This window comes from Phascolarctos cinereus, unplaced genomic scaffold (genome assembly GCF_003287225.1).
Source record: "Phascolarctos cinereus isolate Bilbo 61053 unplaced genomic scaffold, phaCin_HiC Scaffold_1;HRSCAF=81, whole genome shotgun sequence".
NCBI classification, from domain to species: Eukaryota; Metazoa; Chordata; class Mammalia; order Diprotodontia; family Phascolarctidae; genus Phascolarctos; species Phascolarctos cinereus.
The window spans coordinates 115,303,353-115,331,037 of NW_027555514.1; the positions used below are offsets into that span (position 1 = coordinate 115,303,353).

General features: G+C 45.4%; 1 protein-coding gene across 2 annotated transcripts; it reads right to left on the reverse strand.

Moving 5' to 3' along the window:
* Positions 1-592: 592 nt before the first annotated feature.
* On the reverse strand, positions 593-27,685 carry IRF5 (interferon regulatory factor 5). 2 transcript variants are annotated; one of them, XM_021002341.2, is made up of 9 exons: positions 27,532-27,685; positions 8,213-8,416; positions 6,959-7,148; positions 6,022-6,059; positions 3,807-3,840; positions 3,389-3,643; positions 2,402-2,791; positions 2,085-2,203; positions 593-1,479 (listed from the first exon to the last, which is right to left on the reverse strand). In XM_021002341.2, exons 2-9 carry the CDS (start codon positions 8,399-8,401, stop codon positions 1,231-1,233), a joined length of 1,464 nt encoding a protein of 487 aa, XP_020858000.1. In that variant the 5' UTR covers positions 8,402-8,416; positions 27,532-27,685; the 3' UTR covers positions 593-1,230. The 2 variants fall into 2 exon arrangements, with proteins under 2 accessions (XP_020858000.1, XP_078009967.1); XM_078153841.1 differs by lacking the exon at positions 27,532-27,685 and adding an exon at positions 23,162-23,345.

The following is a 27,685-nucleotide window of genomic DNA, read 5'->3' on the forward strand; positions in this document are numbered from 1 at the left end:
CTGGAGCCAGGTCGCAAAAAGATGTAGATGTCAAACAAGTCTATGTTTTATCCCAAGGGTAATAAGGGAGCCATGGAAACTTTTAGACAAAGACCGGATCCTGCATTCGGTAGCACTCAAGCAAGAGCAGAAAAGGCATAGGATTGTAGCCTCGAAACATGAATGGCAGAAGAACAAGGAGATAAGGGATCCAAGAGTGCATCTGCAAGAGAGTAAAGTGAATCTAGAGCAGGGTTATGTATGGCCTGGGAAAGCGGGGAGGGTGTGCAGTGACTAGAAGTTGCAAAGGATGGAAAATGGGGAGAAGTAGAAAGAGTGGCAGTGATGTCCAGAGTTGTGGACATGGAACGTCTGAGGACGATGAAAAGAGCAAGCTTGTGACCATCCCCGTGAGTGTGGCTGAGATGATATTACTGGGCTGGTAATTAGGTCCGGAGCCCTAAGTGGTCTGTTTCACCGATGTTTGGCTGGAAAGCAGGACTGCTCTCGAGATCCTCTGGCTGAAGCAAGACATCCTGTCCCTGGTTAACATCAGATGGGGGGTGGGGTAGGGTGATACTAGAAACAGGTAAGAGCAATTCAGACAAGCCAATAAATTTGTAATCTTTTAATGTCAATATGGCTTACCAGTCATAGTTCACCCTCACAGCAATTTAAAACTGCATTACAAAATCCCATTTCCTACTCTAGCTGTTTGCTATGCCCTCAAAAGTGGGAGTAGCTACCACCTTAAATTGTGGCTCCTTTGCGAAACAAGTGTCTTTATACGCCTGTTCTCTAAGAATAAGGGAAACGGCTGTAGATGTCGATGAGCCATCTGCTGAGATAGATCTTTCAGCCCCTGTGAGCTGCTATTGTCCTCCACTGAGGTCTGCCTGGCTGGCAGCACTTTTTTTCCTTCCACTGAAAGTGGGGAGAATGGAAAAGCACTGCCTTTTTCTCAAGGTCCCAGAAATCCCTTGCTCCAAGCCTTCCATATCAAGTGTTGGCCGAGTTCCTCCTAATGCAGCTTGACAAAGCTCTGGCAGCCCAAAGCATCTTCCCTACAAGCTCCTGCTGGTAGGGCGAGCCCAGGGACCTGCCATCCTAACCCTTCTCCCTCTGAGCACAAAGCCCTCTTCGGCAGAAGGCCTGGACCATGCTGGTTCTAAAAGTAGCCCCTGGGTCTTTAGCACACTGAGATCAGTTCTCATATAAAAGCTTGTGAGGGATGGATGACGAGCAGCCGCTTCACTGATGCATGCCAACTTGGTGAATGGGCCAGGGCCCCGTGCCAGCAGGAAGGCCCTGTCCAGGAGGCACAGAGGGGGCAGGCGGCAGGCGCTGCTGTAGCTGCCAAATGTGATGTAGCTCCTTAAACTGCTCTACCATCCTGTCCTTTAGGTCTGGGTTTGAGATTTGCAGCCGGATGCTGTCAGCTGACCAGGAAAGCTCCCCCGAGAACATCTCTAGTAGAAGCCGAGCCGCTACTGGCACAACCTGGAAGGAGAGGGATAGTGAAGGAGATAGGAATACTTTGGGCGGCTACCATCTCCAACACCCCTGACGATCTCTGAAGCAAAAGCTGAGGCAAGGGAGAGATCACAGGATTCTGTGCTGCAAGAGATCTCAAGAGTGATCCATTTGCTCATTTTACTGATGAGGGAACTGGAGCCCTTATCAGTCAATGAGCATTTAGTAAGCACTCATGTGCTAGGCCCTGTGCTAAGTACTAGGGATACAAAAAAAAAAGCAAAAACATTCCCTTCAATAGACTACATTCTAATAAGAGAGAACATAAGTAAACCTGCAAACCTGCGTACCAATCAGGAGGAGATGGAGGGTAGCCTTAGACAGAAGGCACCAGCAGCTGTGGAGGCTAGAAAAGGCCTCCTGGAGGAGGTGATATTTGAGCTGAGTCTTAAAGGTAGCTGGGGATCCTGAGAGGGTGGGAAGGAGGACATTTTAGATATAGGCATAGAGAGATGGGAGATGGGAGCTTCGTGGGATCAGGCCAGTATGCCTGGAATGTGGCGTGCATAGAGGGGAGTAATGAGGAAGGGGTCAGGCTGTGAAGTAATGGGACCCATTTGTTCAATACATACCTGTACAGTAATAAGTTTCTTCTCCTTAGGTTTTCTGTCTGGCCACTCCTCGCCAAAGCAAAAGAAAATCTCAAAAGCTGGTGGAGTCGTGGTCTGGCCCTTTTGAAACAGGATCAGTTCTAGGGTAGAGAATGGAACCAAGAGACTACAGTTAGTAAGATCTAGTCTTCAGCCTGGCACCCATCCGTCAACACCCAGAATGGTCAGTGGGGGAGCAAACACTCGTGATGAAAGTCAGAGGACAGCACCGGGTTGTAGGAACAGATGGGGGTCCAAAGAAACCCTAGAGAAAAGCAAAGCCAGAGAGCTGGCCTCACCATTGAGGAACTGCTCAAGACTGAAAAGCTTTGTCTTCTTCTCTCGTTGGATGGGGCGTGGCATGGCAGAGGGTGTGGCACAAGGTCCGCTCCAGAACACTTTGCACTGGCAAAGACGGATGGCATAGAGATCCTGGCCCTGGAGCTGCAGGATGAGTCCTCGGTCCAGCACATCTAGTAACTGGTGGGTATAGAAGCGCTGCTTCTCACTAGGGATACCCTCCAGACCAGGAAAACGCACCTGCTCCAGGCTCACCGGGCCAAAGAGTTCCACTTGCTCCTGGGTAGCCTCCAGCTGGCTGTAGAAGAGGCGGCAACCCTGGGGGTTGCTGATGGTGAGGGAATAGGGTGGCTGGCCTCGGTACTGGAACTTGATCTCCAGGTCGGTCACTGTGGAAGGGGACACCCCGGCCAGCCCAACACCCAAGACCCATATGAGCTCCCACTGCGCCTTGATCCCAGTTCTCTCCACAAATAAGATCACCTTAAGTGTGTCTTAGGCCTACCCCCTCCCTCTCGACTTAGTTTTTCCTTCTCTTAATAATCTCTTTGGACCAACACTGCCAACCTTAGTCCCACACTGCGGCCCTTGATCCTTAATACGTGACTGCTTAGTTCCCCCTGGGATGATTTCCAACTTAAGCAGTTTATATTTTGTAGTATATAGTTGTTTGCATGCTAACTCCCTCATTAGACTTCAAGCTCCCTGAGAGCAGGGACCATCTTTAGCTCTTCTCCTTCTAATGCTTACCACAATGCCTGTCACCAAGCAGGCATTTCACAAATGCTTAATGACTTGACTTGTTGGAAAGGATGCTCTGGCCCTCCGTTTCCAAGCACCTTGCTCACACTTCTGCCTAAGAGTCACATAATCTCTCAAGGGAAGAAACCCTCACTGACTCTAGCCACCTCTAGCTGCCTTCTATTCCTTCCTCATTTCCAGCTGCTTCTCTCAACCCTCCCCATCCCCAGCTAAGAGGTCCTTACATGGCAACATGTGGGGATTTATGAGCAGATCGGGCAGCAGCTGTTCTGGAGGGGGAGCCAAGCTGGCAGCTAGAGGCCCAGGCGCCAAGGCTGGAAGGACTTCAGGGATCAGTTCCCCAAAAGTGGCAGAGGGGCCAGGTGGAGGAGCCAGGATGGGGGGCTCGGGAGGCGGCTGAAGACTGGCGGATGGCCACTTCTGTTCTTCCTTCGGCAAAGTATTATAGGGGACCATGGAGGGGGCAGGTGGTGGTAGTTCTGTAGCCTCAAAAAAAGAAGCAGTCATTAACCCCCCTCCCCAGGAGCCCTCCCAAGAAAACCCCAGACCCCACAGTCTCTGCTACCAGCTCCAGAACTCAGGCCTCCTCCCACCCCCCCCTGCCCCCACCTGACCACAGTACACCAAGCCCCCAGGGTTCACCTGTGATGCTCAGAGATGGCAACATCCTTTGTAGCTAGCGGGGAGAGAGAAGGAAAGATTAATCATTGTTATTGTAATAACAGGATATAAAATGCCGAGATAATACATATGGAACACAAAGTAACTGACCCTGCCTTCAGCCTTAGTTAGGCCTGGACTAGCAGTCAGGAGACGTAGGTTTGGATGCCAGATCTGGCCAGTGATCGTGGGCAAGCAAATCACTCAACCTTGTTTATCTAATGAGTATAATTTTATCTGTTCTAATTCCCTCACAAGATTGGTGTATATATGAAGCCCCTTTGGAAAGGAAAAAGATCACACAAACCAGAAGCATCAGTAGGAAGAATTCTTGGAGTCAGAACAGCCTCCAAGATGGGGAGTGCATCCCTCTATGAAGAAAAACCTTTAATGGCTCTCCATGGCCTACTAAATGAAGTACAGACCTCTCCTGGCATTCCAAGGACTCCACCATCTGGCACCAAACTCCTTGCCTCGCTTTATCTTTCATGCCTTCATGATCAGTACTCTCCTGGGTCTGTTCTCATCCTAGCTTTTCAAATGTCTGCCTAGCCTCCATGTTGGAAGCACATACTGTGTGCACAGAATTGTACCAGGTTCTGGAGGTGATCAGTTTTATTTAAGACACGGTCCCTACCTTCGTGGATCTTGAGACAGAGGGGAGGAGGAAGGTCATGGGAAATATACAGGTAATTATAATATACAGTGGCACTTTCTTTTCCCCTTCACCCCCACTTCTCCTAATGTACTTCACGTGAGCTTTCAGGGAAAAAGAAAGGGTCATTTCCCCCTGGGTGGGCTTTCAGAGAAAGCTTTTGGACAAGATGACCCTTGAGTCAGAATATAAATCACGAAGTAAGTGTTTTTGCTTTTTCTTAGTGTTTCCAGCACTTAGCATAAGGCATGGCATAGAGTAAGCACTTACTACATTGATGTACTGTTTGAAGTGGGCGTTTAAAGGATGAGTAGGAATTTATCAAATGAAAAGGCATTCCAGGTGTAGGAAACAGCAGAAGCAAATGCACTGAGAGAAGAAAGTACAAGGTATGTACAGGAGACAAGTTAAGTTTGATTGGACATCACGATATATGGAGGGACCTACTGTGAGAAAAAGGCTGGAAAACTTAGGTGGCAACAGAATGTGGAGGGCCTTGAATGCTAGGCAAACAGCTTAAACTTTATTCACCTGGCAGACAATTAAGAGCCACTGAAGATATGTCACAGAACAGAGGAATGAAGTCAGATTTGTGCATAAGGATTGATTTGGGTCAGGCTATAAAAATGGGAAGACCTGTTAGGAGGTTATTGAAACCATGGAAGCACTGGGATGTTAGTACGTAGTGGGAATGAGGCGATTGAGATGGATATGAGAGACAAAAACATAGAATCAATAGGACTCTGTAACCAGTTGGTTACAGGAAGAGGAAAAGGAAAACTCAATATCATTAAGGTTTTGGACATGGGAGACCGAAAGAACAGCAGTGCCCCTGAAATAGTGAAGACAAAAAGAGCTGGCTCATGGGGAAAGTAGTAAGACTGGCTTGGGACAAGTTAAGCCTGGGGCACCAGTGGGACATCCAAGTGGAGACTGGGGTCTGTGGCTCAGAAGAGAGGTCAGGGCTGGAGATAAAACTCCTGGAGTAATCTGTATGGAAAGAGGGAATGGATGGTGTCTCTCCCTCCCATGTTGTGTGTTCTCACAACACTTTGCCAAGGCAACTGTCATGCTCTCCTTTATGTTAGTTATTCGGTAGCTAGGTGGCAAACCTGAGTTCAAGTTCCACCTTAGACACTGATTAGCTGTATGATCCTGGGCAAGTCACATAAGCTCTCTTAGAATCAATCTGTAAAATGGGGATGATAATAGCACCTATGTAATAGGGTCATTGTATAGAACAAATGAGGTTAATGTGTAAAGTGCAAATTTTGAAGCAATATAAATGCTAGCAGTTACTACCGTGGACTTGTCTTTTCATCCTTATAGATTGTAAGCACCTTGAAAACAGAGTCTATCAACTCTATATTCCTAATGTCCATCATGGACACTTGGAAATGCCTCATGCTTAATATTTGTTGAATGTGGAATCTTGGAGAAAAGAGTGAGAGGCAACTTCCTAAGAAGCATGCACATCTGCAGAGGACAGAGTTAAGAGGCACCCCACTCCCCACCTCAACCTGGTTCTGTTTCAGAACTCACCTCCTCATCCTCCTCATCTTCTTCACCAGGGAGGGACTCTGAAGGAAAGAAAAAAGGAGAGGGGAGGAACCTGGGCAGCATGGGAGGAAGTGATGTCCAGGGGCTCAGAAGTTCCATTGGGATGACAACCAAGGAAACTGAGACCACAGAGGAGACTGACGCTGCCTGACACTGAAAACCCCAAAGAGACTGCCTCACACTAAGAGCAGACGGATGCATGCGTGTTTATTCAGAGTACATCATCAAGGAAGCCTGCTCCTTCTCTCTTCTTCCCAAGGAGGTTTCTGAACTTACTGCCGCATTCACAAATCCCAGGCCAAGCAGGGTCACTTTGGCAAGGAGCTGCATAGGAGTCAGTTCCTGGTCTGCTAGACTCCCTCATGGAGGAGGGGAGTATTGTCTCTGAAGACACTCTAAATTCCAGGAATGATCTGTCCCCTAACTGGTCTCCTGCTCTCCCAGCCCCTTTCCCCAGAAGCATCCTGTAGGTCCAATCTGAATCAAGAGATCACACCAAAACAGTCGGTAGCTGGAATGGACCCCGAAGCCAAACGGGATTCTACTTGTACCTACCTGATAGGTCAGAGGGTCAATCATAAGTCTAGAGCTGTAACTCCAAGGTCATCCACTCCAACCCACTCATTTTACAAATGAAGAAACTGAGGCTCAAAGAGGTTAAGGGATTTGCCCATGGTCATACCGAGGCAGCATCTGAAACCCTGTACTCTCTTGCACTACTTTTCATCCTCCCACACTATCTACCCGAGGAGAAAGGCAACCAGATGCAGGCAATCAGGAACCAGGGCTGCTTCCAACCCAAAGAGGCAGATGGCAATGAATGAGGCTGGAGCTGCATCGCTCGGACCACCCTCCAGAGTTCACCCCCAGGTTTCATCCCTAGGAGTCTCACAGGCCCCCTTGGGACAGGGGGAAGTACCTGCAGGAGTAGGGCATGAGGCGCAGACCTCATAGATCTTATATGGCTGGGGTGGCATATCTCGGGGCCCATCATAAAGGAGGCGGAATTCTCGGCTCTTGTTGAGGGCACAGCGAAGGTTGGCCTTCCACTTGGCAGGATCTGCCTCGTCCACACCTTCCGTGTACTTCCCTGTCTCCTTGGCCCAAGCCTGGAGGGGTGGGGAGAATGGAGGGGAAGAGTCCAGAGGTTACCTTGAGGCTAGTGCACCAAACTCCCCACCCCAGACCCCAAGGATAAGACTGAAGCCAAGACAGATCCCACCCTACTCTTCAGTTTCTAAATGGGTACTTGAAGCTTTAGAGAGAACGCGGGTGTCAGGAGAGATAGGTAAGAAGACACCAGGCAGACATGCCAACAAAGAGGTGCCCAGAACCTGACAGAAGGAAGGCTGAGCTGGGAGGAATTTTAGGAAGCTTTTACCATCTCTCCTCCCCCAATCCTACCTTAACCCTTCACTCCTCTCCCCAGGCAGAAACTGACTCTGAAATCTCTTCTTCTGTCTCTGCTGCAGATTCAGAAACACACCTTTTCCTCCCTTTTCTTAACTACAATCATTATTGCTTCTCGTCTCTGCTCTACCACTAACAGATTAATTAGGTGAGTCTTACCTTCTCTATTCCTCAGTTTCCTCACCTATAAAAATGGGAAAGCAATGTCCATCCCTACCACATGGTTGTTGGGGATAAAATGAAAAGCAGTGCAGTAGAATAGACATAGCAATTGGACTTGGAATGAGAAGGGTGCTGGGTTCAAATCCTCCCTCTGGCACTTACTAGCTATGTGACTATGGAGAAGTCATTTAACATTTCTGAGCCTCAGAATCAGTGCACACAGCTTAGTAAGTGTTACAGGCAGAATTTGAACCCAGGCCTCTCCTTCTTCCTAATCTAACACTTTCCACTAAGTGTGAACTGTTTCTGTCAAATGGAATTATAGGTGTCATAGGTATGTGGAGCCAAAATACAAGTATGAGGGATTACTGTCACCAACAATGTGTCTGTCCCCTTATCCTCTAAGTGTAAAGGGAAAACTGGGTAAAAGCCCAAGTCTTAATCCATAATAAAGAGGAGGAGCCAACAGCTGGGTTGGCAATGAAGCCTAGCCTGCAGAGATTACATCCATTTTTCTTCAAGGCAAGGGTATCATGTGAGGGTTCAGGGTCTAAAACTCTTGCCATTATCTCCTCCACTGTCTCTTTAGGTCCCTGCATACCTTGAAGATTGTGTTGTCATCCTCATCCTGGGCAGGGCCATGCCTGGTGGCATGGCGCCAGGGGATATAAAAGAGCTTGCGCTCCTCGTTGACCCACTGAAGGCCTGGGTACTGGCAGCTGTTCACTTGGGCAACCAGCCAGGGCTTGAGCCGCACCCGTCGAGGTGGAGGTGGCACAGGTAGGGTCATGGCAGGCTGGTGGACCTGTGGAAGAAGTCAGGGAAAGAGGTGGGAAAGCTGGTCCTCGATGAAGAGGTTGAAGAAGCATTAGAGCCTGGGGCCAACCACCACCAGCACTGGTCAGACTGGACTTTCTCCTCTGGACCCAAAAGTTTCTGACATGTGGCTCTACTCTCACAGGAACTTCCACTTCATTTTTCATTGCTTTTAAAGTTATTAAAATAAATCCTGAGCTGCATCCATCAGCATACACCACATTCTCCCCAGACAAGGATCCTGAAAATTTAGTCCCACCCTCCCCTCTCTATGACCTTCAGTTGTCCAATTTAATTTTACATGTGGAAGTGGACAGAGAAAGAAGAAAAGGAATGGGAGAGGGGAACAAAAAGCAACAGAGGTCAGGGGAAGAAGGAATTTGAGCCCTGTGACATTGTGTTTCAAAGAAAGAGCATGGGATTCAAGAGTCGGAAGATCTGTGTTCAAATTCCAGCTCAGCTAAAATATGGATGGCCTTTGTCAAATTATTTAACCTCGCTAAACCTCAGTTTCCTCATCTGTAAAACAAAAGAGATTGATTAGATGATTTCTAAGATCTTTTCCAACAACTTTAAATTTTAAGATGGGGGGAGGGGACACAAAGGATGCTTTATTTTCTCCATATACCAAAGAAAACCTGGAGTCTGACAAAGACACCTTACTCAGATCTGCAATGAAAAGTGACTAAACACAGGTATGTTGGCTCCAAGCCCAGCTGACTCCTGTGATCTTATATCTGCCTGGTCTTGTTTTCAGAGAAAGGAAGAAAAGCAATTATGCCCACTCCTCCAAACATTTCTTTTGGTTTGCTCAAAGTGGCTAAATAGAGATGTGTGAAGACTGCACGACTGGGCCCCATCCCCAGGCTGACTGACCAATAGGCTTAAGGACTGGTCCCTGTGTCTGCTTGGGCAACTTGGACTTCATTTCCTTGGAAATTCACTTTCCCACCCTGCAGAAGAACAGAGAAGGAAGCTTTGAAGTACTTAACCCTAGTTATCATGTGATAACCCTGAGACTAGAAGCCTTGGCCCTGATCACCATCATCCCCCTTGGACTTCCCTTCTGGAAGTGAACTGGGAGGTCATCTAGTCCAACCCTACCTCGTTTTACAGTAAAGGAACTGAGGTCCAACATGGTGAGCTGGGGCCAACAATGTGCCAAAGTGGACAGGACACCAGCCCTGGAGTCAGGAGGACCTGAGTTCAAATGCAGCCTTAGACACTTACTAGCTGTGTGACTCAGGGCAAGTCACTTAACCCCAGCTGCCTCCAAAATGGTGAACTGACTTGTTAGTGGAAGACTCTGGATCATAGAATCTTAAACTCTTAAATGAATCTTTATCTTAAATCTTAAATTAAAGGGACCTCAGAGGTCATCTGCCTACTCTAGTCCCCACTAAATGAAGAAGCCCCTCTGCAGGAGAGCTGACAACCAACCCCACTGTTCCTAGGTCTTTTCCTGCCTGTTTCTGCCTGTATCCAGTGAGAAGGGAAGTCTTTGGCTAGCTCTGATTGTCAGGGACTTTTTCTTTAGCCTAAACATAATTTCTACTCATTGCTCCTAGTTCTACCCTTTGTGAATAAAAATGACATAATAACAAGAATAACATGGTTTCATATGCAGCCCTCTTTTTCCATCCTTTTTCATAGGGGAAACTATTTGTTGACATTTATCAAGTTCATAATAATAAAAGGACTTTTTAATTTAAAATTTTAAGGAAATAAGAGAAGTTTTTTAAAAAGAGGGAATACATTGCTTGCCTTCTCAATGAGGGGGGAGGGAAGGAGAGAATTTGAAACTCAAAATTTTAAAAAACAAATGTTAAGAATGGAGAAAAAAAATCTTAAATTAAAAAAAAAAAGGGAGAATACCCTCTTCCATGTGACAGTCCATCAATTACTTGCACATAGCCCTCACGGTCCCTTCTAAGTCTTCTCAACTTGAATCTGTTTGGGTCTCCTGATTCCCAAACCAATGTTATTTCTACTTACACTATATACAACCTCTTCCTCAAAGCAAGCCAGTCAGAGCTTCCTTCCCACACCTAGGATAGACACTGTCTCCACCCACAACAGAAAAGTCTAGTTTGTGATTACTGTGTCAAATTATACTTGATCTACTTCTTTGCAAACATCCAAATTTTCTCGTGTGTCTCTGTGTGGTCACATACATGTGGAAAGATGCATTTAGAGTATGTTTGTGTGTTTCCTGAGCAAGATTATAAATTTCTGTAGATTAGAGACTGTCTTCCATTTCCTTGGCATCTCTGCCCCCATAAGACAATGGGATTATTGGGCAAAAAGTGATTACTCAACAGAGACATAATCAGGGAGACAGTTGGGGTTTGGGGTTTAGAAGGTCACTCAAGTGCATCTCCCCAATTAGAAAGACAAAGGGAAAGAATGATATAAAGAAGGGGGTGGGGCATGTAATCAAAGATGGATGTCTCACTGCCTTGCACAAAGCAAAAAATGTCAAGGGCAATGCTAGGAAGGGAGAACATGATGAAACATAGTTGCTCATTCATCAAGTGTTTTTGATGGTTGTAAAGCACTTTTATGTTCATTATTTGATTGTATTCTCAACAACCTTGTGAAGTAGATAGGACAGGTATTTTTATTCCTGTTTTACAAATGAGGAAACTAAGGCTCAGAGGTTGTCATTTCCCCAAGATTAGAGCAAATAAGTGATAGAGTAGGAACTCAGCCAAAGTTCAAATCCAGAGCTTTTTCCACTAGAGATGATGTTTTTCTGTCCCAGTACTGCAAAGTATCATAGGAACAAAGACTGACTTCCACAATTCATCCAGTGGGTACCTCCTCCACAGACACAGATCATGGCCTTTCGGTGTCACAAAGAAGGTGGGCCTTATGAGTTTCTGGAGCACTCCCCCCAAAAAACTGTATTCTGGCCAACTTACTGATGAAGAACCTCCTTCAGCTTAGCCGGCCCCTGCATGATCAATAGCCAGCCAGCCCGTCACTGTGTCCATAGTCAAAGAACTGGATAGTACTTCCAAGAGCCTGTGAGGCCAGGCTCACTCCTATATCATTATGCTGAAGCAGGATTTTAGTGTAGGCCTACAAATATTAGTCCCATTTTATAAATTAGCAAACTGAGGCATTAAAAAATGGTTAAATAACTTGCCTAGATTCATACTGCTAGGAAGTATCAGTCAGGATTAAAGTTTAGGTCTCTTGACTCCAAGTCCCAGGTGAACTCAACACACAGCAATTCTCACATGTGTCTCAGGCACCCCACAATCTCTTAGACTGGGGTAGTTCACATTTTCAACATTAGCCCACACTATATTGCTTTGGATTTGAGATATGTGTAATATGCTCTTATTCACGTGTACTTTGGCTACATAAATAACTTTTTTTAACATTCTTGTTTGCAACTCTCATACCTTTGCAGAGCTGGAGGCTTGGCAGTTGCTATGATAAAATTTAAGTACTGCAAGAAAATCAATGTGGAACAGGAAATGAGGTGGCATCCTGATTCCAAGGTTTGAGAAACTGTGCTGTGTCCAACAGGGGCACACGCACACACACACACACACAACACACACCCCCTATTCATAATAGCTATGACAGCTAGATTGGCCCAATGGATAGAATGCTGGGCCTGAAGTCAGGAAGATCGGAGTTCAAATCCAGCTTCAGACATTTACTAGCCGTGTGACCTTGGGCAAGTCACTTAAGCTGTCTGCTGAAGTTTCTTCACCTGTAAAATGAGTTGGAGAAAGAAATGACAAACCACTCCAGTATCGCTGCCAAGAAAACCCCAAATGAAGTCATGAAGAGTAGGACAGGCCTGAAAAATGACTCAACACCAACAGGAGTAGTAGTAGCAACAGCCACAACGGCAGCTGTTTTTATAGTATTTTTTAGTATTTATATACAGCACTTAAAGGTCTGCTGTGTTCTACAAGTATTATCGCATTTGATTCTCACAACAGCCTTGAGAGGTAGGGACAATTATTATCCCTTTTTTCAGATGAGGAAAATAGAGGTTAAGTGACTTCTCTAGAATCACACAGCTAGTAAGTGGCTAAGTCAGAATTTGAATTCGGTTCTTCCTGACTCCAAGCTCGGCACTCTACTGTACCACCTAGCTGCCACAAGTTACTGTGGTTATTTAAGGATGCAATAAAAATATCATTTTTTCTTTAAATGTATGGGTTTTTTTTCAAACAGTTACTAAGTTAAAAGGACACAAATACTTATTTAGTTGTTTGGACCTAAATGTATAATAAACAGAACTACTAGGTATTTCTTTTGGCCTGGGGATACCATAAAAAAATTACAGAGACATTGACAGTGCCAAGAACCAAGGAAGTTTGGCAAATTCTCTGATCTGGATCATATGGACCTTAGGGGCAAGGAACTTGCCTCGTATCTCCCATAAAGTTAAATGCCTACTACGTGCTAGGTGTAGGGGACACAAAGAAGTGAAACATAGTCCCTGCTACAGCTTAAAATCTAATTGTTTAGAAGACATTATAAGACACTAAGAAATAATAAAACTAGAAAGAATAGAAGAGAATCTCAAACATCTCTTTAGAAAAACTGATGTGGAGAACAGATTGAGGAGAGACAAGGTAAGAACTGTCAGACTACCAGAAAGTTATGATTAAAAAAAAAAAGAATCTGGATACAATATTACAAGAAATTATTGAGGAAAAAAGCCCTGCCTGAAGTTCTAGAACAAGAAGGTAAAGGAGAAATAGAAAAAAATCTACTGTTCATCAACTGAAAGAGATTCACAGGAGGAAAACTTAGAAGAATGTCATAGCCAAGTTTCAAAACTCCCACATTAAGGAGGAAATATTGCAAGCAACAAGTAAAAAAAAAAAACCAATTTAAATACCGTGGAAATACAGTCAAGATTTCACAAGACCTAGCAGCTTCCACTCTAAAAGACCATAGGTCTTGGAACATTATATTTCTAAGAGCAAAAGAGCTGGGGTTGTGTCCAAGAATAACTTCCCCAGCAAAGTTGAGTATAATCCTAAATGAAAAAAAAATGGTCATTTGATGAACTGAACGACTTTCAGGTATTAGTGACAAAAAGACTCATTGAAAAATGCAATATAAAAAGTCATTGGAAATATTCAATATAAAAGATCCAGAAGAAATATAAGGTCAAACTGTTTACTTTATATATGCATACATATATATATGAAAATGTTATCAGTTTTCTTTAAACTGTCATCATTACTAAAGTAGTTTGAAAGAAACGTTGAGCCTCGGTGAAGAAAGCTTTCACAGACCTGTGCTGATGCTGTGAGGACAAGAACACCCAATGATATCTGCAGGGGGCAGCTAGGTGGCGCAGTGGATAGAACACTGGCCTTGGATTCAGCAGGACCTGAGCTTAAATCCAGCCTCAGACACAAAAACACTCACTAGCTATGTGACCCTGGGCAAGTCACTTAACCCCATTGCCTAGCCAAAAAAAAAAAAACACACCAAAAATAAAAACCAATGGTATCTGCAAGCCTGCAGATATCACTACTAGAGTGCTCCTCGGGCAAGATGAGCCCCTCATCCATGTTTTTGCAAAGAGCCTAGTGATGTTCGTGTCTCAAGAAGCAGGAAACAGGCCTATTCCCCTGGCTTTGGCCTTGAAGGAAAAAAGTGTGGAAGGGGTGACAGCCCTGAAGGAAGTGATATGGGGCCGCCAGGTTTGGAGAGACAAGGCCTTGCTGGATATTCCAGGGGAAAGCTCTTGAATCAAGAAATATAACCCTCCCTCCAAAGGAACCTTTCATTTTCTTATGCTTATAGCCCATGCAGCTGAGAGACAACCATTTTCACATCTCAGGACAAACTCAGTTTGGTTTTGATACTAATATTGGGGGGTGGAGAGGGGCCCATTTCTTTGGAAATTAGTGAAAGGTTTTCCATTGAGGTCCACAGAGTTGCACGCATTTGAGAACTGTAACAGTGAATCATCCTGCTGGATGGGATCCCCTGTGTTCTGTGTATAGCATCAGTTGCAGGAGGAATTTGCAAAGAGAAAACAAAGCCAAGTAGTAGTCAATGCTCATTTTACATACTTTATCACTTTTTTTCTTATATAGTAAAAATATCAATTGCACAAGCCCCTATATTCCAAAACTATGAATGTAATTGAAAGTACCCTAGATGTATGAAAACTTGTTTGATAAGGAATAATAGGTGACTCACATTGTTCAGATAAATACTAGGAATTAATCTTAACATTACACAAAAATTATAATTTTTAGGTTCAAAAAAATGTTGGGAGTGAGTTGTGTATGATACGGTGATTCTAAAAAACAAAACAAAAGTAGGAAAAGGTAAAAAAGAGCAATTATGTTGTAAAAATGGGGTGTGAAAGGAAGAGCTAATACCGAGGAAGCAAGTGGGGGTGAAGGGTTAATAATGTTGGAACCTTACTTTCATCAGGGCTGAAGAGGAAAAAAACATGTATGTTGGCAAAGGTATAGAAGTCTTCCGTACATGTAGACAGGTGAGAAAACTGGGGAACAGGGAGGGGAAGGACTTTTAGGGGGGTATGGATTGGGATTTAGGAGGGTGGGAGGAGAAGATGGTGGGACTTTTGGAGGGGTGTGTGGATTGAGATTGGGGGGCAGGGGGAGAAGATAAGGTAACAGGGATAGTATAAAAAGAGAGGCTGAGAAAGAAAATAGGGAGTAAAAAATAAGATGGAGTGAAATTCACAAATAGTAATTATTATATTATTATTATTTTACAAATAGTAATTATAACTTTGAATGTGAATGGGATGTTTACAGCAGCTCTTTTTGAGGAGGCAAAAAACTGGAAATTGTAGGGATCCCCATCAACTGGCGAATGGCTGAACGAGTTGTGGTGTATGGTTGTGACGGAATACTACTGTGCTATAAGAAACGATGAACTCGGGGCCACTAGGTGGCACAGTGGATAGAGCACTGGCCCTGGATTCAGGAGGACCTGAGTTCAAATCCGACCTTAGACACATAACGCTAGCTGTGTGACCTGGGCAAGTCACTTAACCCCCTTGCCTAGCCAAAAAAAAAAAAGAAAAGAAAAAAGAAATGATGAACTCTTGATCTTAGAATGGTATGGAAAGACTTGCATGAAATGTTGAAGAGCAAAGTGAGCAGACCAAAAGAACATTGTATACAATAACAGCAATATTGTTTTAAGAATGACTTTGAGCGACTAAGTCATTTTGACTATTATAAATACACAAATTAAAAATAAAGGACATATAAAGAGAGATGGTATCTGGATCCAGAGAAAGAACTGATAAATAGAAGTATGTATAGAATAATTTTACCTATCTCTATATCTGTCTGTCTGTCTGTCTGTCTATCTATCTATCTATCTATCTATGTCTAATGGTAGTCCCCTCCAGGGTGGGGGGCAGGGGAGAAGGGAAGAAAAAACAAGAATAAAAAGAAATTTACATGATAACTTTGTTGTATATTTGGAGTGAACAGAAAGTTGTACATGATAGATTTGCAGTTTTGTGTGCAATACTCTTTTTTATTGTATGGTGTTATGGAAGTATTGTTTTGTTTCCTGAATTGAAAATAAAATATATTTTTAAAAAAAATCTGTTTGTTTTTACAAAAAATTAAGGGAAATAAATAATAGGACAGATATCTGCTCTTTACAGTTGGGTCATGTCTACAAATGGAGACTAGTGCATGCATAGAGTAAGCTCCTTGAGGGCAGGGGCTGTCTTTAACCTCTTTTTGTATCCTCAGAGTTTAGCACAGTGCCTGGCCCACAGTAGGTGTTTAGTAAATGTCTACTGAATGAATGAATGGAGTTCATCGGCATATTGAACTGATACAAAATCCCCCACATGGAGAAGCTGGAGAGCCTGCTTCCAGAAGACTTGCGATGACAAGGAATGGAATGCCTTCGAGAGACTTGGAAGCATGTGTAGATACTCTGCAACTGGTTTCAGTCTGCTAACCACATGGCAAGGGAAGGGAATAAGCATTTATATATCACGCCTACTACATACCAGGTACTGTGCCAAGCACTTAAAAAACCCCCAAAAACAAATATTATGTCATTTGATTCTCAAACCACCCTGGGAGGTAGTGGATAGAGCACCAGGTCTGGAATCAGGAAGACCCAAATTAAAATCTGACCTCAGATTAGCTGTGTGACCCTGGACAAATCACTTAACCTGTTTGCCTCAGTTTCCTCATCTGTAAAATGAGGATAATAACAACACCTACTTTATAGGGTTGTCGTGAGGATCAGTAGTCCAAAAGCACTTAGCACAGTGCCCAGGCACATAGTATGCAGTATATAAACATTAGCTATCATTATTATTTGGTGTAAAATTGCCAAGGAGATACTTTCTTAGAACTAAAAAAATTTAAGAGCGATTAATTCAGAAGAACTAGAATCACAATGGAAATCATGAGGAAAAGTAAAAATAAAAGGGGTATATAATATGATCTCCAAACCACTTCAAACCATATTATGAAGCAGTAGACATCCAAACTGGTAGATATCGGTTCAGCAAAAAAGTAGATCAATGGAACAAACTTGATAAGCAAAAAAATTCGTTCTTGTTCAGTTGCGTCAGATTCTTTGTGACCCCCTTTTGGGGTTTTCTCAGTAGAGATACTGGCATAGTTTGCCATTTCCTTCTCTAGCTCATTTTATAGATGAGGAATTGAGGCCAACAGGGTTAAGTGACTTGCCCAGGGTCACATAGCTAGGAAGTGTCTAAGGCTGAATGTGAACTCTTAAGAGGAGTCTTCCTGATTCCAGGCCCAGCACCCATAAGTATCCACTATCTATCCACTATCCACTGGTAGTCTAGCATTTGATAAATCCTAAAACATCAATTACTGGAGGTGAGACTCCCTTTTTGAAAAGAACTGTTCATTGCATGACTTCACATGTGTAACTGATATCCTATTGCTTGCCTTCTCAATGGATGGGGGAGGGGTGGGAGGGAGGGAGAAAATTTGGAACTCAAAAATTTAAAAACATGAATGTTAAGAAATTTTTAAAAAATTCTAAAAAGAAAACTTGCGAAAACTGGAAAGCAGTTTGGTAGAAATTAGACTTAGATGAACAGCTTATACTATTAACTACAATAAACTAAAACTGGATATGCAAACTGAATATAAAAGATCACATCACAAAAAAGAAAATTAAGTGAACAAGATTAAGCATTTTCCAGCACTATCGCTAGGGGGAGAACTCTTAGACAACACAAAGGTTAGATGAAACTGGAAAAGATCATAGAGTCATAGATATATCGAGTCCAATCTCATATCACTTTATACATAAGGAAACTGAAGCCCAGAGAAATTAAGTGACTGACTTTCACAAGGTCACGTAGCGAGTGTGTAACAGATCCAGGATTTGACTTTAGGGATTCCAAATCTAGCATTCAAACAAACAATTCTGACTACCTAAAAAACTTTTGGGGAAGCTAAGTGCCACAGTAAATAGAGCCCAGGCCTGGAGTCAGGAGGACCTGAGTTCAAATACAGACCTCAGAAACTAGATGACCTTAGACAAGTCACTTAGCCCTGATTGCCTCAAAAACCAAAACTTCTTCACAAATAATACCAACAAAGACAAAATTGGAAGAAAAATGGCAGAGTGGAAAAGTATTTGCTTCAACTATCCCTGATAAAATCTTATATCTAAAATATGCAATGAATATATAACAGTTTTCAAAGCAAGACTTATAAACAGTAAACCACCACATGAAAATATGTCCCAAACTAAAACGACTCTGAGATTTCACTTCTAGGCACGAGTGATAGAATGAGCAGAGGAATGGGAGGTGGGAAAGGGAAGGATGAGATTGAGTAACAGTGAGTGGTCCGGTTTGGCTAGAGAACGGAGCACAGGAAACTAAGCACCCTGACTAGCAGAATGAATCACTTCCCGTGCAATGCTCCCCAACCCCTGACCCCAGAGATTTTTATGGGCAGCCTTATGAAGGACTAATAATCCTTAAAGGGAAGCCTGAGGGGTGCCTGTTAAAAGGGGAGGGGCAACCTTGCTGGTTATGATGATGATAATAATAGTATTTATACAACACAGAGGTAGCATGGTCCAGTGGATAGATACGGTCTGGGAATGAGGAAGACCTTGGTCTTCTGGCCTCTGACAAATAACTGGTTGTGATCCCACTCAGAAGCCCAGGACACACCAAGGTATGTGCTTCACCAGCATCTTTCTCCACTCATGGAGCCAGATGGGGGCCCATCATGCCCTCAGAACTCCTGGCTCCCCTCCCCTCCCCCACCACAATGGGATTCAGGCAAACCCTGTTTCCCTAGAGGGGAAGACCATTCCAAGACCTCACCATCCTAGGCTGCAGAGGAATTTCACATCTGTACTGGTAAAGGGAGTTTACTCACCAGGAGTTCCCTACCCCAATGTAATCACAGGGTCTGGATTCCTGCAAAAATGTACACATATAGCTCCTTGAGCCTCTTCAAATACACGATCTCATTTCATCCTCACAAGAACCCAGGGAGGTAGAGTCAAGCATAATCTCCATTTTACAGATGAGAACATTGAGCCTCAAAAAAGGTTTAAGTCGTTTATCCAAGGTTCATATAGCTTCTCATACAGGAGGTGCATAATAAATGTTTGCTGAATGAATGAATGAATGAATGAATGAATGGCAAAAGAACCCAGTAGCTATCAAAGTTAAGTGATAGTCCAAGATCATACAAACTCCTAAGTAGCAAGGCTGGGCCCGGAAGCCAGGCCTCCATCTCCTTCCTGTGCTAATGTTATTTCCACTCTGCAGAGAGAATGGTAGGGGGACTCTGTCAGTGGAGTGGGTATAAATGAGCATAGACATTTTCTGTACCTCCTTCTGCCTGCACTCTTCCTCAGGTCACAGGCCAGTGCCTTCCCCCTACCCTAATTTAAGCCTTAGAGCACATCAGTTCTCTGCAGACCCCGAGTAGTGTACCGTGTCTCGGCACAGGCTTGGGGTGCCAGTTCTGAGGATAGAGAGGGCTGGGAGGAGGGAGGTTGCCAGCCCCTGCCTCCCATGTGCCCAAACCCCGCCTCCCACGTTCCCATACCCTCCCCAAGGCTGACTGCTCAGTTCCCGTTTTTTCACCCTCCCCCATCCAACCCAGAGGGAAACGAAAGTACCGGAGGCTGGCCAGTGCCTGGGTGACTCTGAACCCTGACTCATTGTGGGGAGTAGGAACTGTTGATGGGGGTGGAAGGAAGGGTTCAACCTTGGGTTCAAGAGAAAATTCTTACCCAAAGCACTAGACAAAATTGCAAATGGCCACACTAACAACTTTTCTCAGACATCCCTTTGGGGATGACTGTGAACTCCTGAGCTAGGACTATCTTTTTCCTTACTTTATATCCCTGGTGCTTAGCATATTGCCCCGAACATAGCAGGCACTTAATAAATGCTAGTTGACAGACTCAGAAATCTTGCATGAGTCATTTATACCTTAGTTTAAATTTAGATTAATTTGTTGCCTCCTCACACTTTAAGTTCTCTAAATGTAGATTTTTAGGGCAGCTGGGGGTACAATGGATAGAACTCTGGGCCTGGAGTCAGTAAGGCTCTTCTTCCTGAGTTCAAATCCAGCCTCTGACACTTGCTAGCTGTGTGACCCTAGGCAAGTCATTTCACCCTGTTGGCCTCAGTTTCCTCATCTGTAAAATGAGCTGGAGAAGGGAATGGCAAACCACTCCAGTATCTTTGCCAAGAAAACCCTAAATGGGGTCACAACACAACTGAACAACAACAAAAAGGTAAGTTTTAAAAGGTTTTGTCAGCGATGGGAATCTGGGCATCTGCCGGTGGGCAGTGACATTTTGGTGGGGTGAGAGTCCTTTCTACTTGCCCAGGACAAGAAAAGAGGGAGTTAACATAGGGGAAGTGTCCCAGGATAGGATAAATTAATGGAGGTGGTCTGCTCTTCTGCGCTGTGTCTCCCCATTCTTTTCAACACCAACGCCTGAGCTAGCGGACAGGAGTAGGTGATAGTGGAAAGTCCTAGGTCTTAGCTTGGGAAAGGGGAAGTAGGAAAAACTGAGTCATCATGCAGATACCCTCTCAGTGAGAAGGAGGAATACCCTGTGGTTACAGATCTGGGCTCTAACACTCCACCTGAGCTTCTCAACCTGGGGGATGAGATACATATATAAGCATACATATATACATACACACATGTACTTTATATATCTATACATGTACATATATATATATTTAGAACTATATTTCAATAATTTGTTTCCTTTGTAATCCTCTATGATTTATTTTATACATTTAAAAACATTCTGAAAAGGGATCCCTAGGCTTCACCAGACCACCAAAGGAGTCCACGACAGAAATAAAGGGTATCAATCTCTGATCTAGTTGAATACCTTTATTTTGCTGATGAGGAAAGTCCATCCCAGAGAGGGGAAGTGATTTGCCCAAAGTCACACAACTGAGAAGAGTTGGGATTCAAATCTGGGTCCTCCAACTGCAAATTCAGCACCAAGGTTTGCAAATGGAAGGCTTTGTCCTGAAATCTTTGCTTCAGACAGAACTTGGGAAAAAGAATGGAAGGAGAGCAGTAGCTCTCATGTTCCCAAATGAGGAAGCAAAAGCAAAGTGAGACTTCATTTCAGAACAGGGTCATGGGAAATATTGCCTCTCTTCTCTACCCCCAGGTAGTAAGTGCGTCAGTGAGTAACCATCTCCCCTCCCACCCCCAGGGCAGAGTTCAAGTCCATACCTGCTATGCCCTCAGCCTAGCCCTTAGTCCCCAAAACTTAAACTTGACCTTACAGCCAGTCCCCAGGAAGTATTTTCCTTTAAACTGGGGAATCTTCCCTCCTGTGGGGAGTGGCAGCCTGAGGGCCAGGACTCCTGGGTGCCCATTCTGACCCCACCCCACCCCACCCCCACCCCCACAACTTGCTCTGCTACCTATGGTGCCCATCCTTCTCTGGGCTCTCAGCTTCATTTCCAATCTGATATATTCAGGGTCTTTTCTCCCGCAAGTCGGGGGGCCGATGAAGTCCCAGGGGCTTCCCTAGGAAATGGAGGAGCACCTTGCCCCGCCCACGCTCACCCCAAGTTTCCCTTCCTCTTCTCTTAGTGGATAGGGTTTAGGGGGTTTTTTTGGTTGTTATTGTTGCCATTTTAATCTGAGGAGAGAAACTGTCAGTCAAAGTCAGCGAAATACCTCCTGCCTCGGTGAGGATCCTGCCAAGAGTTCGGACAGGTCTCTCTTCTGCCCTTCAAAGAGGCTGACATGGTGCTGATGATGCCAAGGTCCACAGTTTAGTCCCCACGTAAAGGAGAAAACTAGGCCAAAGCAATAGTTTCTTGTCTGACTCTCGAAAACTGCCTTTTATTTTTATTATAGATTTGTATGTGCATATATAAGTATTATATATTTATTATATGTGATATAATAATAATACATAATATATGTAATATAATAAAACAAGCATTTATGAAATCCCTACTGTGTGTCAGGTATCAGTGCTGAGGATTTAGAGAAAGGCAAAAGACCAGGAGCTCACAATCATAAGGCAGAGACAACATGCAAACAAATACTCACAAAGAAGCTATGGACTGGCACTGGAAAACGGGTCAGGAAAGGCTTCCACAAATGTGGGGAGGAGGGGGTCAGTAGAATCCATCCTCAACTACATAAAGCACAGTCAGACCCAGTGCTACTTGAGCTACAAGAACGGGCCCAGGTCCCCCTATCTTTATCAGTCAGGATTCCCTGGGACCTCAGTCATTCTGAGAAACCAGGGTCACATGGATTCCAGTGAAGATTCTTCAGGGAATGGTGCTCAGGATAGCCAACAGCCCTGGGTCAGTCCAAGGTCCTAGGACCCAGGATGCCCCAGGCTTTACAACCCAGCCTCACCCCCAGGCCCCACTTTCATCAACTTCTCTAGAAGATTCTAATTAAGAAGCCCCAGGGTCTATCTCCTTCCCACCCTCCAGCAAGGTAAAATCTCTCTTTCCAGCACCTACCTCCCCACCCCAGGGAGATGGAGTTAGGGTTTCCAGACTGGAGATGAAATAGTCAATTCTTCTCCACCTAAGGAGGTCCCTAGGGGGGAAAGCCCAAAATAATTGAATCCTTTTTTTTTTCCACAAAAGGGTAACCTCAGGCAAGCAAAGGGACCCAGGCAACCAAGCTGGGGTTCCCTACCCCTGCCTACAAGTGCTGAGGAAAGTCATTGCCAGGAGATCTGCAAGTCCCTCAACCTCTCAGAACACATTTCCTCACCCATAAAATGGGGATAAATATATCTGCACCTACCCACCTCATTGGGTTGCAGGAGGAAAAAGCGCTATGTAAACATTATTATTATTCTTACTACACGCCCTTGGGTGGGGAGTTTCAAAGGCAGAATCTTCCTCCAAAGAAAAGGAACAGTCTCGGAGGGCCTTCCTAGATCCACACCCTAAGGGGCAGCAGGAACCACCCAAAGGGGCCACAAAAACCTCATGGGGGATGGGGGGGCCCAGACTCAGTCATCCTCAGAGCCCCAGAAGCACAGCTGTGGACAAGGAAGCAGGATGTGGGCACTGGGCAACTCTACCTCACTGAAACTCCCCTTGGAGAGCCTCCACCATGGCTCCGGGTTTTCTCCAGCTCTGTCTCCCCAGCTGTGCAGGGGGGGGACCCCAGATTAACCTCTTATATCTGACACAACCCCTCCCACCCCTTTTCCCCCAAAGGCACATAGACCTTACCCAGTCCTGCTCCGGTTGCCCCTTGCCAGACTGTGGTCTCTAGGACACTGAAACACCCTTGCCTGTTGCAGTCCTAGTCAATCAAGTGTAGCTTCTGACTCAAGGGCCCTGTGTCTCCTGTGGTTGCCACCCCCAATGCAAGGCTAGAATAGGCCTTTTCTGGGTCCTTCTGCGTTGCTGCCCAAAGGATGGTGTAAGAGCTTGTCTCCCCTGTAGGCTCCTCCCTCCTTAGCCAGCCCCCACCTGATTCCTCTGGGCTCTCTAAAGCTCCCCCCCTCCACTGAAGGTTTGCTTAGTTGGGGTCTGCTTCTCAGTGACCTCCTGTAGTCATCAGGCTGCTCTAGGGGATACCCCCTCCATTGTTCTAAATTCTTCCTGTCCAGAATTCCAAGAAAGAGACCCAGGATCCTGCCTGGCTCTGGGTTCACTTAGAAATGAGGAGACATCCCTCACTAGTCTTAATTTCTCCTTGGATTAAAAAGTCTGGGTCCCCTAACCTGTTTTCTGTTTGAGGTGGGAAGGGATGCGGAGTGGAGGGCCCTGGAAGGAAATGGACAAGAGCCAGGCAGAGGCTGAATGCAAAGCTTTCTGAGTTCATTTAGAGGCTTTGATTTTGGGCACAGGGATATAGAAATCTACTCCAGGTCTTTCCTCCTCTTACATAGCTTCCATCCACAGTCCAGAGCCAGAAGGATTTCAGAGGCCATCCGGCCCAACCCCCTTATTTTACAGATGAAGAAACTGAGGCTTTGGAATGACCCAAATTATTAGAGGCCCCTTTGCCCCTCCCCTCCCACACATATCCCAACTCCATGTTCCCATCCTTTTCCACTGCATTTGCACTGATGAGGTTAATGGTATATCAGAAAGATTATGAGTACCTAGCATAGTGCCTGGCACCTAGGAGCAGTAAATAAGACCCTGACTGGCTGATGATACAGGAAAGAAAAGGGGACATTCATAATTTTCATAGCTATGTATTCTCTTCCTCTCCCCTTCCTTTCTAAAGGCTCTCAATACTCCACAAGGAAAAGGGAGTCTGGATGGTTTTTGCCTTAGTTTGAATCCTCAGCGCTTAGCATCAATCATGGTAGGTGCTTAAACAATGCTTGTTGACTGACTGTTTCTGGAGCTTTGGGGCTATAAAAAGGTGACACTGATTATAGGTGGCTTCACTGCCATCCAGGTTGCTCCCTGGAAATGAGAATGGGAGGTGAGAACAGAGAGGAAGGGGAGAGGGAGAAGGGAGAGAAGCTTTAAGACTCAGTACAGTTGGCAGGCATCAACAGAGACAGCAGGAGTCCAAAGACAGACAGGCACACACACACACACATACACACACACACACCCCACTCTTCTCACCCCTCATAGCTCCCCAAGAAAGCCCATAGGGGCAGGCAGACAGAACGGGAGTGAGGGCCAAGACCCTCAGCTTCATGTTTTGTAAGCCCTAAGCATCCTGTGTTATTCCCCAAGCTGGTCCCGTGGACAGAGACAAGGTTGTCTCTTCTCTCCTCTACCAAGTCTAGATATTCCTTGCATAGACTCCAGATTTTCAGAACCCCAGGGGTGAGCAAAGTTTCTGTTGTCTACCTAGGTCCTGGAGGAAAGACAGGCTAAACCTGAAGAGTGAGGAGAGTGGCCACAACACAGGCCAGCTGGGACTAGACCTCCAAAACCCTAGGCATGATGATGGATGGGTGGAGGAGATATATGAGGGGCTAAGCTTTCAGTGGCTCTGGCTTCCTGAGCTCCAAGGCTTGTTCCTAGGTGAGCTCCAGGGACGTTCCCACATCTACATGGTTCCCCAGGGTCTCCCCTAGTTCCTTCGCCTTTTCACAGAAGAAAAGATCTGAGAACTACTCTGGTAGGGTGAGATGCATAGCCTGCCAACACCCTCTTTCTTAACCCCCTCCTCCCCTTCCCTTTAGTGTTTTCTCAGCCCCGCCTCACTGGGTCTCCTTTCCTGTCCTCTGACCACGATCTCCAAATACATATTTGTGGAGGGAAACTGGTGGCAAAGGTGTGAGATCCTTCCTCCCTAGGAGATTTGGGTAAAGTGGGAACAGGACTCACTTATGGGAAGCAGGTGGGTATTGAGGACAGAGACCACTGGGTCAAGAGTCAGTCAGATAGCCTGGGTTCGAGCCCCTCCTCTGACTCTCCTTGGGCAGTTTGTTAGAGGGAGGAGGCCACTGGGGTTTAAGTGACTTGCCCAGGGTCACACAGCTAGTAAGTGTCTGAGGCCAGATTTGAGCTCCATTCCTCCTGACTCCGGGGCCCATGCTCTATCTACTGGGCCACCTAGCTGTCTCACTTGGCAAATTTTTTTAACCTCCTTGACTCTCAGTTTCCTCATCTGCAAAACAAGGAGACTGGATCAGCTCTACGTCTAGGATGCTAACAGACCAAGTCCTGGGCTGTAGGGTCTATAGGAGGTGATAAGTTAGAAATCAGAGGAATTGGTTTTCACTTAAGAGCTGTGTGACCTTAGCAAGTCACTTACTCTTTCTGGGCCTCAGTTTCCCTCCACTGTAAAGTGAAGGGGTAGACTAGACGATTTCAGATTTTGATCCACATACATTCTAACTCCCTCTCTTCCTCCCCCTGTCCCCCATGCTATGGGACAGGTCCTAAATCCTGAGTTTGGGTTTGGGATAAGGGGATTTCAGAAGACAATTTCAATTCAACAAACACTAAATGCCTATAACGCACCAGGCTTTGTCCTAGGCTCTGTGCGTACAAAACGAAAAAGCATCACATTCTTAGAACAGCTAAGTGGCACTATGGCTATATCTAGCACTAAGCTTGGAATCCAGAAGACTCATCTTCATGAGTTCAAATCCAGCCTCAGGCATGTATTAGCTGTGTGACCCTGGGCAAGTCACTTAACCTTGTTTGCCTCAGTTTCCTCAGTTTGTAAAATGAGCTGGAGAAAGAAATGGCAAACCACTCCAGTATCCGCCAAGAAAACTCCAAAAAAGGTCACAAAGAGTTGAACAGGACTCAACAATAAAAATCAAATTGTTTCCCTCAAGAAGCTTATATTCTATAAGGATGCATAGAATACAGAGGTAAGTAAATACAAAGCAATCTCACCAATAACTTGAGAGGTTAGGATGCTTTATATGTTTTTCAAAATAGTGATTGAATAGATGGAATATAACAATTCCCCAAAAAATTAAAAATTAGGCAGCTAAGTCAAGAAGATAGAATTCAAATTCTGCCTCAGATACTAGTTCTGTCACCCTGCCTCAGTTTCCTTATCTGTAAAATTGGAGATAATAATAGCACCTAACTCCCAGAGTTATCACCAGATTCAAACGAGATAACATACATAAAGCATTTTGCATAAACCTTAAAGAGCTAGCTATGTAACTGCCAGAAAGGAGAAAATAAATTTAAAACAATAAGTAAGTGCTATGTAAATGTGAGCTATTATTATTAATATGAGGAACTTTGAAGAGGAGGAATCAAACGTCATCAAAAAATATGTAACAGGCAAAGAATGAGTATGTGCTGATGCTGTGGTGTGGGCAAGGAATGACAGGTGGACAGCCAGAGTGTCGGCAGGTATCCTGTGATGTCAGGAAAAATCGGGGAAGGCCTCCGGCACCGAGTAGAAACACCACGCCCCCCTTTCCCTCCCAACCTGAAGAACTTAAGAGAAGACTGGACAGACAGGGATCTACATCCTGGAAGGATATTCACAAGTCCATGAGATCACAGTTCTCTTTGAATAGCTGGGTGAGCGATCTTTTTCGGAGAAAATACGGTTCAGTGTTTCAAGTGCGGGAAGGAAGAGGGTAATTTTAAGAGGAACTGAAGCTCTTTATCCAAACGAAATAAGAGAATTGAGAAATCAGTCCTCGCAAACCTTAAAGCGCTATATAAATGTTAGCTATCATTATTATAGCCTTTTCCGTTCTCTCCACCCCTACCCCCACCTCCAAGAAAAAAGGCTTTAAATTGAGAGTCCAGCTGGAAAGCCGGCATTTCCTTCTTTAGTTCCCAACGGGGCAGCCCAGTTACAGAAAGCAGACGTGGTCGGTAGCCCAAATGGCCGGGCGGGGAGCCCAGTCCCGGAGCCCCGACCTGCGGCCACAGGGTCAACAAGGCCCCGCCCCGCTTGGCCCAGGGGCCGGGAGCGCACTGCGGGGGGCGGAGTTACTGGGGCTGGTCTCCGGACAGGTCCAAAGCCCGAGAGGCCACGACACCTGTTGCGGGGGCTGGAGCTTGGTGGGCCGGGGACTGCTCGGGTTGGGGGGAGCGCGGAGCTCCCCTCCGTGTTTACGGAGCCGGCCCCAGCTCGGCCCTCCGCCCGGCGTCCGGTGCTCAGAGCCCGCCCCCTCCTCCGGCCCGGCACTTACCTGGGCAGGTGAGCGGGCGGGCGGGCGCGCGCGCGCCGCCGACCCCTGGCCCAGAGTCTCTGCGCTCCTGGACCTCGGGCCGGGATTAGCTTCCCCAGGAGCGGCCTCCTCCGCCTTCCTCCCCCGCCCGCCGGCCGGCCGGCCAGCCCTCCCG